This window comes from Salmo salar, chromosome ssa01 (genome assembly GCF_905237065.1).
Source record: "Salmo salar chromosome ssa01, Ssal_v3.1, whole genome shotgun sequence".
NCBI classification, from domain to species: Eukaryota; Metazoa; Chordata; class Actinopteri; order Salmoniformes; family Salmonidae; genus Salmo; species Salmo salar.
Genome location: NC_059442.1, coordinates 164544682 through 164561047, shown reverse-complemented (window position 1 = coordinate 164561047; position 16366 = coordinate 164544682). Strand labels below are relative to the sequence as shown.

The window sequence follows — 16366 nt, the reverse complement described above, 5'->3', positions numbered from 1 at the left end:
ACACAGTAACGTTGATCAATTATACAGTACTGAAACAAAGAAATAAAAATGGCGCTCGGCGCAACAATACAAATGGCACTTGGCGGGACTATAAACAAAGTTCTATAGGTTGAACAAAATACCTCGTTGGCTGCTTGTCCTGAAAAAAACGTTATTGAATCCTTGAAGTCCCTTGAAAGTCCCTTTACTGTCTTTCTTAGCCTCTGCCATCAACAATTATGACTCAGACTAGTCTAAGATCTGCTTAAGTTAGATTGCACACAGTCAATTAACAAATTCCGTAGCAGTAACACAACAGAGAACGTTAGTTCCGGGATGGAACATAAAAACACAAACAATGGCCTAACGTTAATTTACCTGTTACATCACATTTAAATTCTTATCTATACATCACTAAATAATTTATTTATTTACTACATCAAATAAACCATGAATTATGAATTAATCATGCATCGTGAACACAGCATCTATGTAACAACACTTACAGGTGCACATTGATTGCATATGCCCATTAGGCCAGTAATGCCATCATATTGTAGGTCTATGGCTGTATTGGTAATGCATGCCATTATGATAAGCTGCAGAATGGGTTCACATGGCTGATATCCTGAGACAGTGCCAAGCAAATAAACCCGATTGGAGCTCTCACAATATATCTGCCGTAAAATGGAGGTGGCGAAGGATATCATTGCTACTTAATGCGGATCCAAGTTCAGTTTTGAGATCCACCGGCATCATTGACGTAGGGTTATCTGGACTTTATTAAACTCGACAGATCGCAATGACTACAATAAATGGCTAAATTACTTCTGGACACAAAGGGTCCACTGAGCTTCTCCTCACCACTCTATTTGGTCATGTTTACATGAACATGGTAATTTCATAAAGGACTGCAATCATTTAGCATTCATTGGTCAGAGCAGGAGAAGCTCTCTGTAAAATTCCAAACGTATAAACTATTCACTTTCGAGAGAAGGGTAAACATTCAAAGCTGCATTATATTAATTGTCTAAATGCCATGCTAAGTGCGTACGGCCCAGTACATCACTGGGGCCAAGCTTCCTGCATTCCAGGACCTATATAATAGGCGGTGTCAGAGGAAAACCCATAAAATTGTCAGAGACCCCAGTCACCCAAGTTATAGACTACTACCGCACGACAAGCGGTCCCGGAGCGCCAAGTCTAGGACCAAAAGGCTCCTTAACAGCTTCTACCCCCAAGCCATAAGACTGCTGAACAAATAATCAAATGGCCACCGGACTATTACATTGACCCCCCCCCCCCCCCCTCCATTTGTTTTGTACACTGCTGCTACTCGTGGTTTATTATCTATGCATAGTCACTTCACCCCTACCTACATGTACAAATTACCTCAACTAACCTGTACCCACGTACACTGACTCGGTACCGGTACCCCCTGTATATAGCCTCGTTATTGTGCTAATTTTCTATTTATTTTTGTTTATTTCGTAAATATTTTCTTAACTCTTCCTGAACTGCACTGTTGGTTAAGGGCTTGTAAGTAAGCATTTCACGGTAAGGTCTACACTTGTTGTATTCGGCGCATGTGACAAATAAAGTTTAATTTCTAAATATACAGTGCATTCACACCCCTTGACTTTTTCCACATTTTGTTACGTTACAGCCTTATTCTAAAAGGGATTACATTTTTTCTCATCAATCTACACACAATACCCCATAATGACAAAGCAAAAACAGTTTTTTGAAATGTTTGCAAATGTATTAAAAATAAAAAACAGATACCTTATTTACAAGTATTCAGACTCTTTGCTATGAGACTCGAAATTTAACTCAGGTGCATCCTGTCTCCATTGATCATCCTTGATGTTTCTACAACTTGATTGGAGTCCACCTGTAGTAAATTCAATTGATTGGACATGATTTGGAAAGACAAACACCTGTCTATAAAAGGTCCCACAGTTGCCTGTGCATGTCAGAGCAAATACCAAGCCATGAGGTCGAAGGAATTGTCCGTAGAGCTCAGAGACAGGATTGTGTCTGGGGAAGGGTACCAAAAAATGTTTGCAGCATTGAAGGTCCCGAAGAACACAGTGGCCTCCATCATTCTTAAATGGAAGAAGTTTGGAACCATCAAGACTCTTCCTAGAGTTGGCCGCCCGGCCAAACTGAGCAATCGGGGGAGAAGGGCCTTGGTCAGGGAGATGACCAAGAACCCAATGGTCACTCTGACAGAGCTCCAGAGTTCCTCTGTGAAGATGGGAGAACCTTCCAGAAGGGCAACCATCTCTGCTGCGCTCCACCAATCAGGCCTTTATGGTAGTGGCCAGACGAAAGCCACTCCTCAGTAAAAGGCAAATGATAGCCCGCTTGGAGTTTGCCAAAAGGCACCTAAAGGACTCTCAGACCAGGAGAAACAAGATTCTCTGGTCTGATGAAACCAAGTTTGAATTCCTTGGCCTGAATGCCAAGCGTCACGTCTGGAGGAAACTTGGCACCATCCCTACGGTGAAGCATGGTGGTGGCAGCATTGTGCTGTGGGGATGTTTTTCAGTGGCAGGCACTGGGTGACTAGTCAAGATCAAGAGAAAGATGAACGGAGCAAAGTACAGAGAGATCCTTGATGAAAACCTGCTCCAGATCGCTCAGGACCTGACTGGGGCGAAGGTTCACCTTCCAACAGGACAACAACCCTAAATACACAGTCAAAACAACGCAGGAGTTGCTTCAATACAAGTCTCTGAATGTCCTTGAGTGGCCCAGCCAGAGCCCGGACTTGAACCAGATCGAATATCTCTGGAGAGACCTGCAAATAGCTGTGCAGCGACACTCCCCATCCAACCTGACCGAGTTTGAGATGATCTGCTGAGAAGAATGAGAGAAACTCCCCAAATACAGGTGTGACATGCTTATAGCTTCATAATCAAGAAGACTTGATGCTGAAATAGCTGCCAAGGGTGCTTCAACAAAGTACTGAGTAAAGGGTCTGAATACTTATGTAAATGTGATGTTTCAGGTTTTTTATTATATAAAGTTGCAAACATTTCTAAAAACCTGTTTTTGCTTTGTCATTATTGACAACCGTGTGTAGGTTGATGAGGGGAAAAAAATGTTTAATCAATTTTAGAATAAGGCTGTAACGTAACAAAATGTGGAAAAAGTAAAGGGGTCTGAATACTTTCCAAATGCAGTGTAAATATTGACATAGTACTTGCTCAAAACATTTTCAATCTGCAAAAAGGATAAATTAATCAGTGGGTAATGGTGATTTCAGATAAAAAAGTGTGGGGGGGGGCATACATTTCCCCCACCCCTAATCTGATAATGGGGTGGTAGGTGCTGTCAGCCCACTGGCTCAGCTCAGGTGCCCACACACACACACACACACAGAGGGCCACCGCTTAGAGAAGTCATCTCAGACAGATCCAGCTCAGAGGCCCAGCTCCTGAGCTTCCATCAGCAGTATTTAAAATGGAAAATGAATGTTCATGCAACAAAAAAAAAAAAATCTAACAAGTATCAGAGCTCATCTTGATGGGTATCGAATTGTTCATGAAGGGAGAGAAGCACATCCCTGGTAGATAACAGGCGTTAGCAACGTTTGGTGATCAATGAGACCGAGAGCTAGCTAACCAGCTGAGCTAGCAAACAATGTTACTTAAGTAACATTTTGGATTGGAAAAATACTCCCAACAGGCTTTGCAGTTCAGGAATCACAGTAGCAAATTATCATGATGCATTGTTCAATTATTTATCCATTTAAACGTACTTTTTTTTTGAAGAAAACGCAGTTTTTGCCACAGCCTTCATTAGCTCTCATGCGTTTTAAACGTGAGCTTGTCCAACGTGTCGGACTGGAAGACAGCTGCTATCCACTGGAGCACTGCAACTGGTTTCCCAAAACGGGGGCTTAGCAAAAGGTCATTGGGTGAAAGTTTGCAGTATACATTCCCCCGAGCGTATCAAAGTTATATGTGTGTTGTGATTCGCGAACGGGATAAATGGATAGCCTGGTAAAAACGTTATAGCTTATTGTACAATATGTTCCAAGATGCAAATAAAATACACATGTGACAGTATTTCGGAGATGCAGTTCGTAAGCATTGTGTTTCTGTATTTGTCTGGCTACGATGTACATTTCAACACGTCTTTACTCCATGACTGTGTAACGGTGTAAAAAGAACCCAGCATTATTTTCCGAATAAAAAAAATACATGCATCATAAATTAGAAAACATTAGAAAACATCAGAAAGTAGAAGTTACATGTATTAGACCTTGGTAGTTTCATTTCTCTCTTTCAATGCATTTCTCTTGAAACCAAGCAGAAAATGATGTACGATAAGCACAATTAGAAGTTACATCAAATAAATGTAATTTCTAATTTATGATGCATGCTTTTTTTCTTTTGGAAATAATGCTAGGATCTTGTTACACCGTTACACAGTCATGGAGTAAAGACGTGTTGAAATGTACCCGAGTCCGGTTTATTCAATAGAGTATAATATCCTAATTTAGCACAAGTTGTAAGTGTAGGTTTGAACAATGGCGACGAGGATAACATTTGAAAAAGTATAGTTACATTCTGAAAAGTGTGTTCGTGTCGACAAGATGGAAAGCAGCGTACTAAAGTTTAACTGCTACAGCTACACTAGATCCGCATTTTCCCTGACACTCAAAAGTACCCATTACATGTGAATGATTAGCAGGACAGGAACACGATCCAATTCATACACTGGTTGATTGCGTTAGAGCAGTTCTCAGATGGTAAAGGATTAATACTATCTGCATACAATTCCCAACAAGGCACAGAAAAATGACAAGTCAGGTTGCACGTCAAGCGAGAGAGAAAACCACTGACTTCATCACGCCTCTATCAGTAACCATGGAGATAGGTGCTGCTGCTCACACCAATGCACCACGTTACAATGACCCCTCCCACGGTCCCCAACACCGAGTAGGCTTCCTTTCACCCTTCATTTCATGCACAACCAGGACATCTGCAATGTTGCACTGATATCATGCTGTAAAAAATATTTCCCGAATATGATACTGGTTACCTGGTAATGGTTTCTTGTTGACAATCATTGAACACAGCGCCAGGCCTTCAGGTACGTGTGAAATAAAGTGGAGGGAGGGAGAGAACACTCAATATTCTCAGTGGTGTAAAGTACTTAAGTAAAAATACTTAAGTAGTACTTCAGTATTTTTTTTTTTTTTAGATATCTTTACTATTTATATTTTTGCAACTTTTACTTTCACTACATTCCTAAAGAAAATAATGTACTTTTTGCTCAGTACATTTTCCCTGACATTCAAAACTACTGAATGGTTAGCAAGACAGGAACATGATCCAATTCATACACTTATCAAGAGAACATCCCTGGTCATCCCTACTGCTTCTGATCTGACAGACTCACTAAACAGAGAACATCCTTGGTCATCCCTACTGCCTCTGATCAGACTCACTAAACAGAGAACAGCCCTGGGGGGTGGCAGGTAGCCTAGTGGTTAGAGCGTTGGGCCAGTAACCGAAAGGTTGCTGGATTGAATCCCAGAGCTGACAAGTTAAAGATCTGTCGTTCTGCCCCTGAACAAGGTAGTTAACCCACTGTTCCCCAGTAGGCTGTCATTGTAAATAATTTGTTCTTATCTGACTTGCATAGTTAAATAAAACAATCCCTACTGCCTCTGATCAAACAGAGAACACGTGGTCATCCGTACTGCCTCTGATCTGGCAGACTCACTAAACACAAATACATATTTTGTAAGTTGGAGTGTGCCCCTGGTTATCCGTACTTTTCAAAACAAAAATGGGTCCGTCTGCCTTGCCTAATATAAGGAATTTGAAATGATTTATACTTTTGATACTTGAGTATATTTTAGCAATTACATTTACTTTTGATACTTAAGTATATTTACAACCAAATACTTTTACTCAAGTAGTATTTTACTGGGTGACTTTCACTTTTACTAGAGTAACATTTAAGGTATCTATACCTTTACTCAAGTATGACAATTGGGTACTTTTTCTACCACTGAATATTCTGGCATCTCATGCGACGCTGCCAGCATGAGTTCAGCACTCTCATCTACCTTTCACCTCTGCATCTCTACCCAATTAAACATAAAAAAGGTTCCATTATTGATCATGGATGTACATCAATTGTTCCTCACTCATATCAGTCTATCGTGTTGCCAAAGGATACATGGGAAGGTTTCTGCTTCAAGCCCAGAGGGGTATATGTCAAAACAGGATCAATGAGTTAGCCTGCTAACTTGCCTATTTAGAAAGTTTTGTTTAGAAGGATATGCTTGAAATTGGCATCATCTACTTAATTCAACAACCAAAAACACATATCTAAGTCTAGCTTTATGAACCAGAAAATAAATGGTTCTTTCTGGTTGTTAGTCAACGTTAACTTGCTTTGTAGTATACCCCTCTGGACCGGGCTACATAAACGGGAACTAACCTGGCAACAGATGGCTGCTGATCTCTGTTCCCAGGTACTATTCACTGCCGATGTGCCCTTGAGCAAGTCACTTAACCCCTACAATTGCCCCAGCGATGCTGATCTGCAGCTGAGTCTGTGCTGCTGCCAGCCTTGTGTGTTTGTGCATTTTATTAGGTTGGATTTTGTATCAGCAAATCAATCCTTTTCCATTGAAAGTTGAACAGTAAAGTTCATCTATCAGTATCTTTCTTCTATAAGCAGGCCCCAATTTACAGGGGAGGTTCAGGTATGCAAATCAAAACAGTAAATCCAGCCAAAATGTTAGCTTTTGGTCTAGTACACGTCAACCTCTCTGCCAAAAATAACATTGTAAAAAAGACCATAAGCCATACATAATGAGGGAGAGAAACAATGGAGAAATAACAGCAAGTTTATTTTTATTTTTATTTGGGTTCTTAAAGCGTAGCAGGAGGGGAAACAACATCACTGGCTCATTACAGCCTAAAGGTACGCAAACAAGTTAAAGGTTTCAAACGGTTTTACATCACTCTTGGATACGTGACCATCTAATCGCTGTGTTTTTTGGTTTTTTTTTACAGACAAACTGTGCAAGACCAAGATGCTATCCTTCAGATAATTTATAAAATAATAAACAATAAAAAAAATCCAAGGCAACATTGATTGAGCTGTGTAACACAGTCCACTCCAGAGATGACAATGCTGTTGAACTTTGGGAACTTTGTCCTCGTGGCGCCTTTAGGAGTCCTTCTTCATCCCCTCCTCCCACATTATGTTCGCCGTCGCTTTCTTCGCTGTGGAACAAAAACATTACACTTTAGACGTAAGAGGCATAAACTAAACAACTCTGCCTGTCGGTCTGTCAAGAGGCCTACCTCAACAACGCTATCTGTGTGTCAAGAGACCTACCTCAACACCGTCTGCCTATCAAGAGGCCTACCTCAACAACACCGTCAATCTGTCTGTCAGAAGCAGTCACACAGACAATTTGACAATGAAAAATGAATGGTCAAGACCGGAGCATTTCAATTAATGTGATGCTGACCTTTTAAAATTGGATATATCAACAATGGCCACTTAAAATCTGTCAATGTGACAGGTTCACCGTTCCTCAATAATGCAATGAAGAAAACGTGTTACATTTCTGAAAACTGTCTGAACCATTCCTCAAAACCTGTTTTTTTTATTTCACCTTTATTTAACCAGGTAGGCTAGTTGAGAACAAGTTCTCATTTACAACTGCGACCTGGCCAAGATAAAGCAAAGCAGTGTGACACAGACAACACAGAGTTACACATGGAATAAACAATAAACAAGCCAATAACACAATAAATAAGTCAATGACACAGTAGAAAAAAAGAAAGTCAATATACAGTGTGTGCAAAAGGCACGAGGAGGTAGGCAATGAATAGGCCATAGTAGCGAAGAATTACAATTTAGCAGATTAACACTGGAGTGATAAATGAGCAGATGACGATGTGCAAGTAGAGATACTGGTGTGCAAAAGAGCAGAAAAGTAAATAAAAACAGTATGGGGATGAGGTAGGTAGATTAGGTGGGCTATTTACAGATGGACTATGTACAGCTGCAGTGATCGGTTAGCTGCTCAGATAGCTGATGTTAAAAGTTGGCGAGGGAAATATAAATCTCCAGCTTCAGCGATTTTTGCAAATCGTTCCAGTCACTGGCAGCAGAAAACTGGAAGGAAAGGCGGCCAAATGAGGTGTTGGCTTTGGGGATGATCAGTGAGATATACCTGCTGGAACGTGTGCTACGGGTGGGTGTTGTTATCGTGACCAGTGAGCTGAGATAAGGCAGAGCTTTACCTAGCATAGACTTATAGATGACCTGGAGCCAGTGGGTCTGGCGACGAATATGTAGCGAGGGCCAGCCGACTAGAGCATACAAGTCGCAGTGGTGGGTGGTATAAGGTGATTTGGTAACAAAACGGATGGCACTGTGATAGACTGCATCCAGTTTGCTGAGTAGAGTATTGGAAGCTATTTTGTAGATGACATCACCGAAGTCGAGGATCGGTAGGATAGTCAGTTTTACTTGGTTAAGTTTGGTGGTGTGAGTGAAGGAGGCTTTGTTGCGAAATAGAAAGCCAATGCTAGATTTGATTTTGGATTGGAGATGTTTAATATGAGTCTGGAAGGAGAGTTTACAGTCTAACCAGACACCTAGGTATTTATAGTTGTCCACATATTCTAGGTCAGAACCGTCCAGGGTAGTGATGCTAGTCGGGCGGGCGGGTGCGGGCAGTGAACGGTTAAAGCATGCATTTGGTTTTACTAGCGTTGAAGAGCAGTTGGAGGCCACGGAAGGAGTGTTGTATGGCATTGAAGCTTGTTTGGAGGTTAGTTAGCACAGTGTCCAAGGAAGGGCCAGAAGTATACAGAATGGTGTCGTCTGCGTAGAGGTGGATCAGGGAATCACCCGCAACAAGAGCGACATCATTGATATATACAGAGAAAAGAGTCGGCCCGAGCCTCCCGGGTGGCGCAGTGGTCTAAGGCACTGTATCGCAGTGCTAGCTGTGCCACCAGAGATTCTGGGTTCGAGCCCAGGCTCTGTCGTGGCCGGCCGCGACCGGGAGGTCCATGGGGCGACGTCGATGAAGACGGCTGCACACAATTGCCCAAGCGTCGTCCGGGTTAGGGAGGGTTTGGCCGGCAGGGATATCCTTGTCTCATCACACACTAGCGACTCCTGTGGCGGGCCGGGTGCAGTGCACGCTGACCAGGTTGCCAGGTGTACGGTGTTTCCTCTGACACATTGGTGCGGCTGGCTTCCGGGTTGGATGTGCGTTGTGTCAAGAAGCAGTGCGGCTAGGTTGGGTTGTGTTTTGGAGGACGCATGGCTCTCGACCTTCGCCTCTCCCGAGTCCGTACGGGAGTTGCAGCGATGAGACAAGACTGTAACTACCAATTGGATACCACGAAATTGGGGAGAAAAATGGGGTAAAAAAAAGAAAAAAAAGAAAAAAGAAAAGAGTCGGCGCGAGAATTGAACCCTGTGGCACCCCCATAGACTGCGAGGTCCGGACAACATGCCCTCCGATTTGACAAACTGAACTCTGTCTGCAAAGTAGTTGGTGAACCAGGCGAGGCAGTCATTAGAGAAACCAAGGCTATTGAGTCTGCCGATAAGAATACGGTGATTGACAGAGTCGAAAGCCTTGGCCAGGTCGATGAAGACGGCTGCACAGTACTGTCTTTTATCGATGGCGGTTATGATATCGTTTAGTACCTTGAGCGTGGCTGAGGTGCACCCGTTACCGGCTCGGAAACCGGATTGCACAGCGGAGAAGGTACGGTGGGATTCGAAATGGTCAGTGATCTGTTTATTAACTTTGCTTTCGAAGACTTTAGAGAGGCAGGGCAGGATGGATATAGGTCTATAGCAGTTTGGGTCTAGAGTGTCTCCCCCTTTGAAGAGGGGGATGACCGCGGCAGTTTTCCAATCTTTAGGGATCTCGGACGATACGAAAGAGAGGTTGAACAGGCTGGTAATAGGGATTGCAACAATGGCGGCGGATAGTTTTAGAGAGGGTCCAGATTGTCTAGCCCAGCTGATTTGTATGGGTCCAGGTTTTGCAGCTCTTTCAGAACATCTGCTATCTGGATTTGGGTGAAGGAGAAGCTGGGGAGGTTCGAGGGGGTGGCTGCGGGGGGCGGAGCTGTTGGCCGGGGTTGGAGTAGCCAGGAGGAAGACATGGCCAGCCATAGAGAAATGCTTATTGAAATTTTAGATTATCATGGATTTATCAGTGGTGACCGTGTTAGAGCAAAAGGCATCACCGTCAGCTACTTTCAAAGAGCAGATGCTGCATATTTCATCCTTTAAAATGGTAAAGATAAGATTCAAAAGGGCAAAAGCAGAGACGGTTTTAAAAAGGATTCACTGTACTTCAGAGAGACATTGAAAACAAATGCTAGGTGTGCCTACCTTCATCTTTGAACTTGTCTGCAGCCTCTGCCGCCTTGCCCTTGAGGTCCTTGGCTATGTTGTCAATCTTAGCCTCGTGCTTGAGGAAGATGGGGCGGATGATCCGCGTGTATATCTGGATGGAACCGTTAGAAGGAGTTGGAGCCATGCACCACACCAAGAAGGCACACTGAGGGGAAACAAACAAAAGAACGTTCTCACCCAATGCTTCCAGGAAACGCCGCCAAGAATAAAGTCTCTGAGTAAGTGCTCTAGCAAATTACACAAGCTGGCGGGCATGAGCTCCGTTGCCATGGAGATTTAGATGGGAAGGAAATAAGGACATCTGCTTCATACCAGCACATGATGGATGTAGATTAAGGAAGGAGATTAAGTTATTGAATCGAGTCAATATAATGTTATGATTTAACATGCTTTTAATAACTTAACGATGAGCTACTGTGCCTTCAGAAAGTATTTCACCCCTGGAGTTTTTCTAAATGTTGGTGTGTTACAGCTGGAATTTAAAACTGATTAAATAGATTGTCGTCACTGGCCTAAACACAATACCCCATAACGTCAAAGTGGAACTATGTAGAAATGTTTACAAATGAATTACAAATTAAAAGCTAATGTCTGGAGTCAATAAGTATTCAAACCCTTTGATATGGAAAGCCTAAATAAAGTTCAGGAGTAAAAATTTGCTTAACAAGTCACATAATAAGTTGCATGAACTGTGTTTAGAATTTTTTTTATGTGTATCAATACAAAGATACAGGCGTCCTTCCTAACAAGGAAAAGTAATAATGCAATAAATGTGGCAAAGCAATTCACTTTCTGTCCTAAATGCTAACTTATGTTTGGTGAAAATCCAATGCAACACATTACGGAGTACCACTCTCCATATTTTCAAGGATAGTGGTAACTGCATCATGTTATAATCGTTAAGAACTGGGGGAGTTTAAAAAAATAAAAAATAAAAATAAAAAAAACACTGAATGGAGCTAAGCACAGGCAAAATCCCAGAGGAAAACCTACTTCAGTCTGCTTTCCACCAGACACTGGGAGATGAATTCAAATTTCAGCCGGACAAACCTAAAATACAAGGCCAAATCTAACCTGGAGTTGCTTACCAAGAAGACAGTGAATGTTCCTGAGTGGCCAAGTTACATGTGGCAAGACCTGCAAAAGGTTATCTAGCAATGATCAACAACCAATTTGACAGAGCTTGAAGCATTCTGAATAGAATAAATGGGCAATTGTTGCGCAATCCAGGTGGGGAAAGCTCTTAAGAGCACCATAACACCTAATGTCCATTGCTTAACGGTGGGAAATACACATGCGGAGATAATCCATTCACCCACACTGCGTCCCACAAAGACACGGCGGTTGGAACCAAAAATCTCCAATTTGGACTCCAGATAAAAAGGACAAATTTCCACCGGTCTAATGTCTATTGCGCGTGTTTCTTGGCCCAAGCAAGTCTCTTCTTCTTATTGGTGTCTTGTAGTAGTGGTTTCTTTGCAGCAATCTGACCATAAAAGGCCTGTTCTCCTCTGAACAGTTGGATGTTGAGATGTGTCTGTTACTTGAACTCTGAAACATTTATTTGGGCTGCAATTTCAGAGGCTGGTAACTCTTATCCTCTGCAGCAGAGGTAACTCAGGGTCTTCCATTCCTGTGGCGGTCCTCATGCGAGACAGTTTCATCATAGCGCTTGGATGGTTTTTGAGACTGCACTTGAAGAAACTTTCAAAAATTCTTGAGATTTTCCAGATCAACTGACCTTCATGTCTTAAAGTAATGATGGACTGTCATTTCTCATTGTTTATTGGAGCTGTTCATGCCATAATACGGACTTGGTCTTTTACCAAATAGGGCCATCTTCTGTATACCACCCCATACCTTGTCACAACACAACTGATTGGCTCAAACGCATTAAGAAAGAAAGAAATTCCACAAATTAACTTTTAACAAGGCACACCTGTTAATTGAAATGCATTCCAGGTGACTACCTCATTAAGTTGGTTAAGAGAATGCCAAGAGTGTGCAAAGCTGTCATCAAGGCAAAGGGTGGCTATTTGAAGAATTTCAAATTTAATTTGTTTAGCACTTTTTTGGTTACTACATGATTCCATATGTGTTATTTCATATTTTTGGTGTCTTCACTATTATTCTACTATGTATAAATAGTCAAACTAAAGAAAAAGTATGTGTTCTAAAACTATTGACCGGTAGTGTAGCTCTAGAGAAACTGTGCATTGTGTGCATTGAGCTTGAACTAACAAATTGGAATTCAAATTATTGAACAGACATCAGTAAATTAGTAATTTAAAACAAAAAAAAGAACTGCACATTTTTTTCTTCATTGTTTTACACATTTTAACATTGTTCTTCTACTTTGACATTAGTTTTGTGTAGATCGTAGACAAAATGACAATTAAATACATTTTAATCCCACTTTAATCCCATTTTAATTCCTAACAACAAAATGTGGAAAAGGTCAAGGGGTGTGAATACTTTCTGAGGGCACTGTAAGTGTGATTTATTTTCAGAATTCACACCTTTTGAAGTTGAAAATATTTCAGCCTATTATTTAACTATGGGGTGTGTTTGGATGTTGGCAACTGTGTGCAGAAGGTTTCACAATAGCAGGACAGTTTAACAAATGAGGGAACGGTGTATGTGCACTGCACATCATGCCCTCAATGTTAATCTCATCAAATAGTATCAAAGATTAGGAAACCACTGTACTTCAGGACCTTGAGGTTAAGGACAAACACCAGTATGCATTACCTTTCCCATGTAGTAAAATGGGAACCAGGACAGGAAGATGTCAGCAAAGAACTCTGCCACGCTGAACACCCCATACACCACCCAGTAGGTCAGCCATTTTGTGTCATCATCTTTGGTTACACTCTCAATGGCTTTGATCCTGCAATTAAAGGATAAGTCCATGTTAGCGACAGGACGCCTAAAAGCATAATGGCAAAGTATTATGCAAGATGACATGAACACACTGAGCAGATTTCATAACACAAACACGAATTCGCATTGATTTTATATTTGGGAAAGAATAGCCAGGCTGTCAAGCTACAGGCTAAAGAACATAATAGATACCATACGGCCTGGCAACTAGGTTTCCATGGTAATATTTTGAGTCACGAGTGGGAGTTCAGAGCAAATTGTGAGTCTTGTGTCAATGTTTTGCATGCCAAATAAGACTGAATGTTCCATTTTATCTTTGAAAAGCATTTGTATTGTTTCACTATGTGCTGACGTTTGTAAACTCATCCATATCTAAACAAGTTATGAATTTAATAATATAACTTTTTGTACGAGGATAACACTATATGTCAGAGTTCAGTTGAACTTTGTCCAGACATGCAGAGTTAATCACAAGGAGCAACTGTGGTTGGGACCAACTGAAATGACTGAGTCACTTGCATTTTGTGGTTAATCATGCGCATCTGGATTTTCCTCTCTGTGCTAATTGCCCAGTCTCTTGCAACACTCCACAAGAGCAGTAGCCTCGACAATATCATGACTGCTTTGCCCACATTTGGGCCTACATGTTGAATAACTGAAATATTGTCCTCATTGCAGATCCATAGACTGCTGTACGGTAAGTGTGTCTGGGAGAAAATGTGATCTCCTCACCCCAAGGAGTGATTTGATATCATTCATAGATGAGTTTGACTAGATCATCCACACCAAAAAAAAGTGTTAGATTGTGACATTTTAATGTTTAAACGGTTTTTGCACAATAGAGAGCGGAACCACAACACAAAGTAGCAAGTCAATCAAATGGCAATACATTTCATAGGATTACGGCTATGGCATATTGCTGCACTATCAAAGTATTTTACGCAACTGTAGACACAGGAAACCATACATTACTACCTTATGAAAGATGCCATTAACCCATAACAGTCTAAGCCCCTGGGAGGGGGGGTTCTACTAAGCTATATGGAATTGTTTTAAGAAGGTCATACAAGGATCATTTTGGTATTTGATTTGGAATTTTAAGACCCCTTAATGTATAATAAAATTATATTTAAATATTTGAATAATTATTTTAGCCCATACAAACGCATTCACTACATGGAACTGATAGTCCGCTGCCCCCCTCAAAAAAAAAGAACGTTTGTTCTTTAGTGTCTGTCCTATAGGCCAAATCGTTCGGACGTTACAGACGATTTTGAGAGAGATTTCCGGGATGTCTCATGGTCTGACAAACACCGCTCTAGCTCTACCACCTTTCACCGCAGACAAGGAAGTGCAACGTTGGCGGATGCGATGGATTGAGCCGCCACCAATGCAAAAAAAAAAAAACAGTTTAAATTGACAGATTCTTATGGGGATTTTTGTATTGTGCTAATAAGATTTCCGCGGAGGCGCGAACATCGACTCTAGTTTTTTTAAAGGTGATATCAAACACACACCCGACCTGCAGACAAAATTGTCTACAATTGGACCTTAGTTATTATGTAACAACTTGTAGTAAGATGCTACTGGCATATTGCCGAGTACTTTACCAGTGCCATTCAAAGAATCCTGACTCTCAAGCTGATAGTAAGGTAAACATGCCCTTTGGACCCAGACATTCTTCTTCAACATGGGCTACTGTAGGACTACATGGGTAACACCCATCAAGCAAAATGTGTTTAAAATTATTCACTAAATCAAATAGGCTCTCTCCGTGCAACGTGGGTGATTGATTCCCCGTTGGGCCTTGTTTTCTGTGGGAAATGTTGAGATAGCATAGTGATGTTGTGTTTATGCTATTGGGCGTGCGTGTGAGGAACAGGGTAGGGTGGGTCAAATATGACGCAATTCATTTCTTGTTTTTGCTGAGAACAGGGCAGCAACAATTTTATATTTGGACTGCTATCCTAAATGACCAATTAATGAGAGGAAGAAAAAAAAAACTTACGATATGTAGGCTGGATAAGCAAATCCGATGAGGTTGCACAGTAGGGAGGCTCCATACCCAATAACCAGGTAAATTGCGAGAATGATGACGACAGCTGCAAGATAATAACATGTTTATTAGCCTATAGGCTACAAATGTCATCCATTAATATAAGTGATTGTCTAAATATCATCTAGTAAAAAATAAAAATGGTGTACAGTATGCTCATATGGAAACGTATTGTATTATGACAAAGCCCATCAAAACGTACAACAATTTATTTGATCAGAATATTGACTTAACGTTATTTGTCAAGAGAACAAACTGTGCCACGACCGATGCAGGCTGTGTTACCAGAACTCTTACAGCATACCCTCATTTTCTTTTCAATAAATAGATCCCTTGTGCTTCCCCCCGCCATCTCATAACAGCAAAATACTTACCGATTGCGATATAGGCCCTGTTTACTCCAGTTTTAGCTTCGATCTTTGCCAATGCATCGGTCATGATATTCTTTTCATGAAGAAACTTGTCGAATCTTTCTTTTATGTCCTGTACCATGGCTGCCATGATGTTCGTGTTGTATGGTGCTGGTTGGCTATTGAACTGCGACACCCATGCAACTCTATCCTGCTTCTTCTCGCTGTTCAGAGTAAATGAATGGAAGCACGGCCAGAAGCTCACTGAACGAAACGTCACTGCAATATGTCTACAGCCACACCCAATACTTTGATGACAATGCTAAATTGTATAAAATAAAATTTTATTTGTCACATGCTTCGTAAACAACAGGCGTAGACTTAACGTGACATGCTTAATTATAGGGCCTTTCCAACAATGCAGAGAGAGATAAAAAATATATATATAATAGAAAAAGAATAACAAGCAATAAATACACAATGGCAAACGATAACTTTTAAATTTGTATTTATTATGGATCCCCATTATCAGCTACTCTTCCCGGGGTCCAGCAAAATTAAGGCAGTTTATACAATTAAAAAAAATATCCCATACATTCACAGATTTCACAACATACTGTGTGCCCTCAGGCCCCTACTCCACCACTACCAC

General features: G+C 41.3%; 1 protein-coding gene across 1 annotated transcript; it reads right to left on the bottom strand.

Moving 5' to 3' along the window:
- Positions 1-7188: 7188 nt before the first annotated feature.
- On the bottom strand, positions 7189-15954 carry reep5 (receptor accessory protein 5). Its single transcript, NM_001140957.2, has 5 exons — positions 15739-15954; positions 15317-15410; positions 13177-13315; positions 10402-10570; positions 7189-7244 (listed from the first exon to the last, which is right to left on the bottom strand). The coding sequence occupies exons 1-5, from the start codon at positions 15863-15865 to the stop codon at positions 7189-7191; spliced, it is 585 nt and encodes a 194-aa protein (NP_001134429.1). The 5' UTR covers positions 15866-15954.
- Positions 15955-16366: the final 412 nt, after the last annotated feature.

What these genes read in the sequence shown, in the direction of transcription:
- reep5 (NM_001140957.2), bottom strand. Translation starts at nt 15,865, where the DNA reads ATGGCAGCCATGGTACAGGACATAAAAGAAAGATTCGACAAGTTTCTT. An exon ending in CAGGGCCTATATCGCAATCG is followed by an intron (nt 15,411 to 15,738) that starts GTAAGTATTTTG and finishes ATTATCTTGCAG; the next exon opens with CTGTCGTCATCATTCTCGCA. An exon ending in CATTTTACTACATGGGAAAG is followed by an intron (nt 10,571 to 13,176) that starts GTAATGCATACT and finishes GTTTCCCCTCAG; the next exon opens with TGTGCCTTCTTGGTGTGGTG.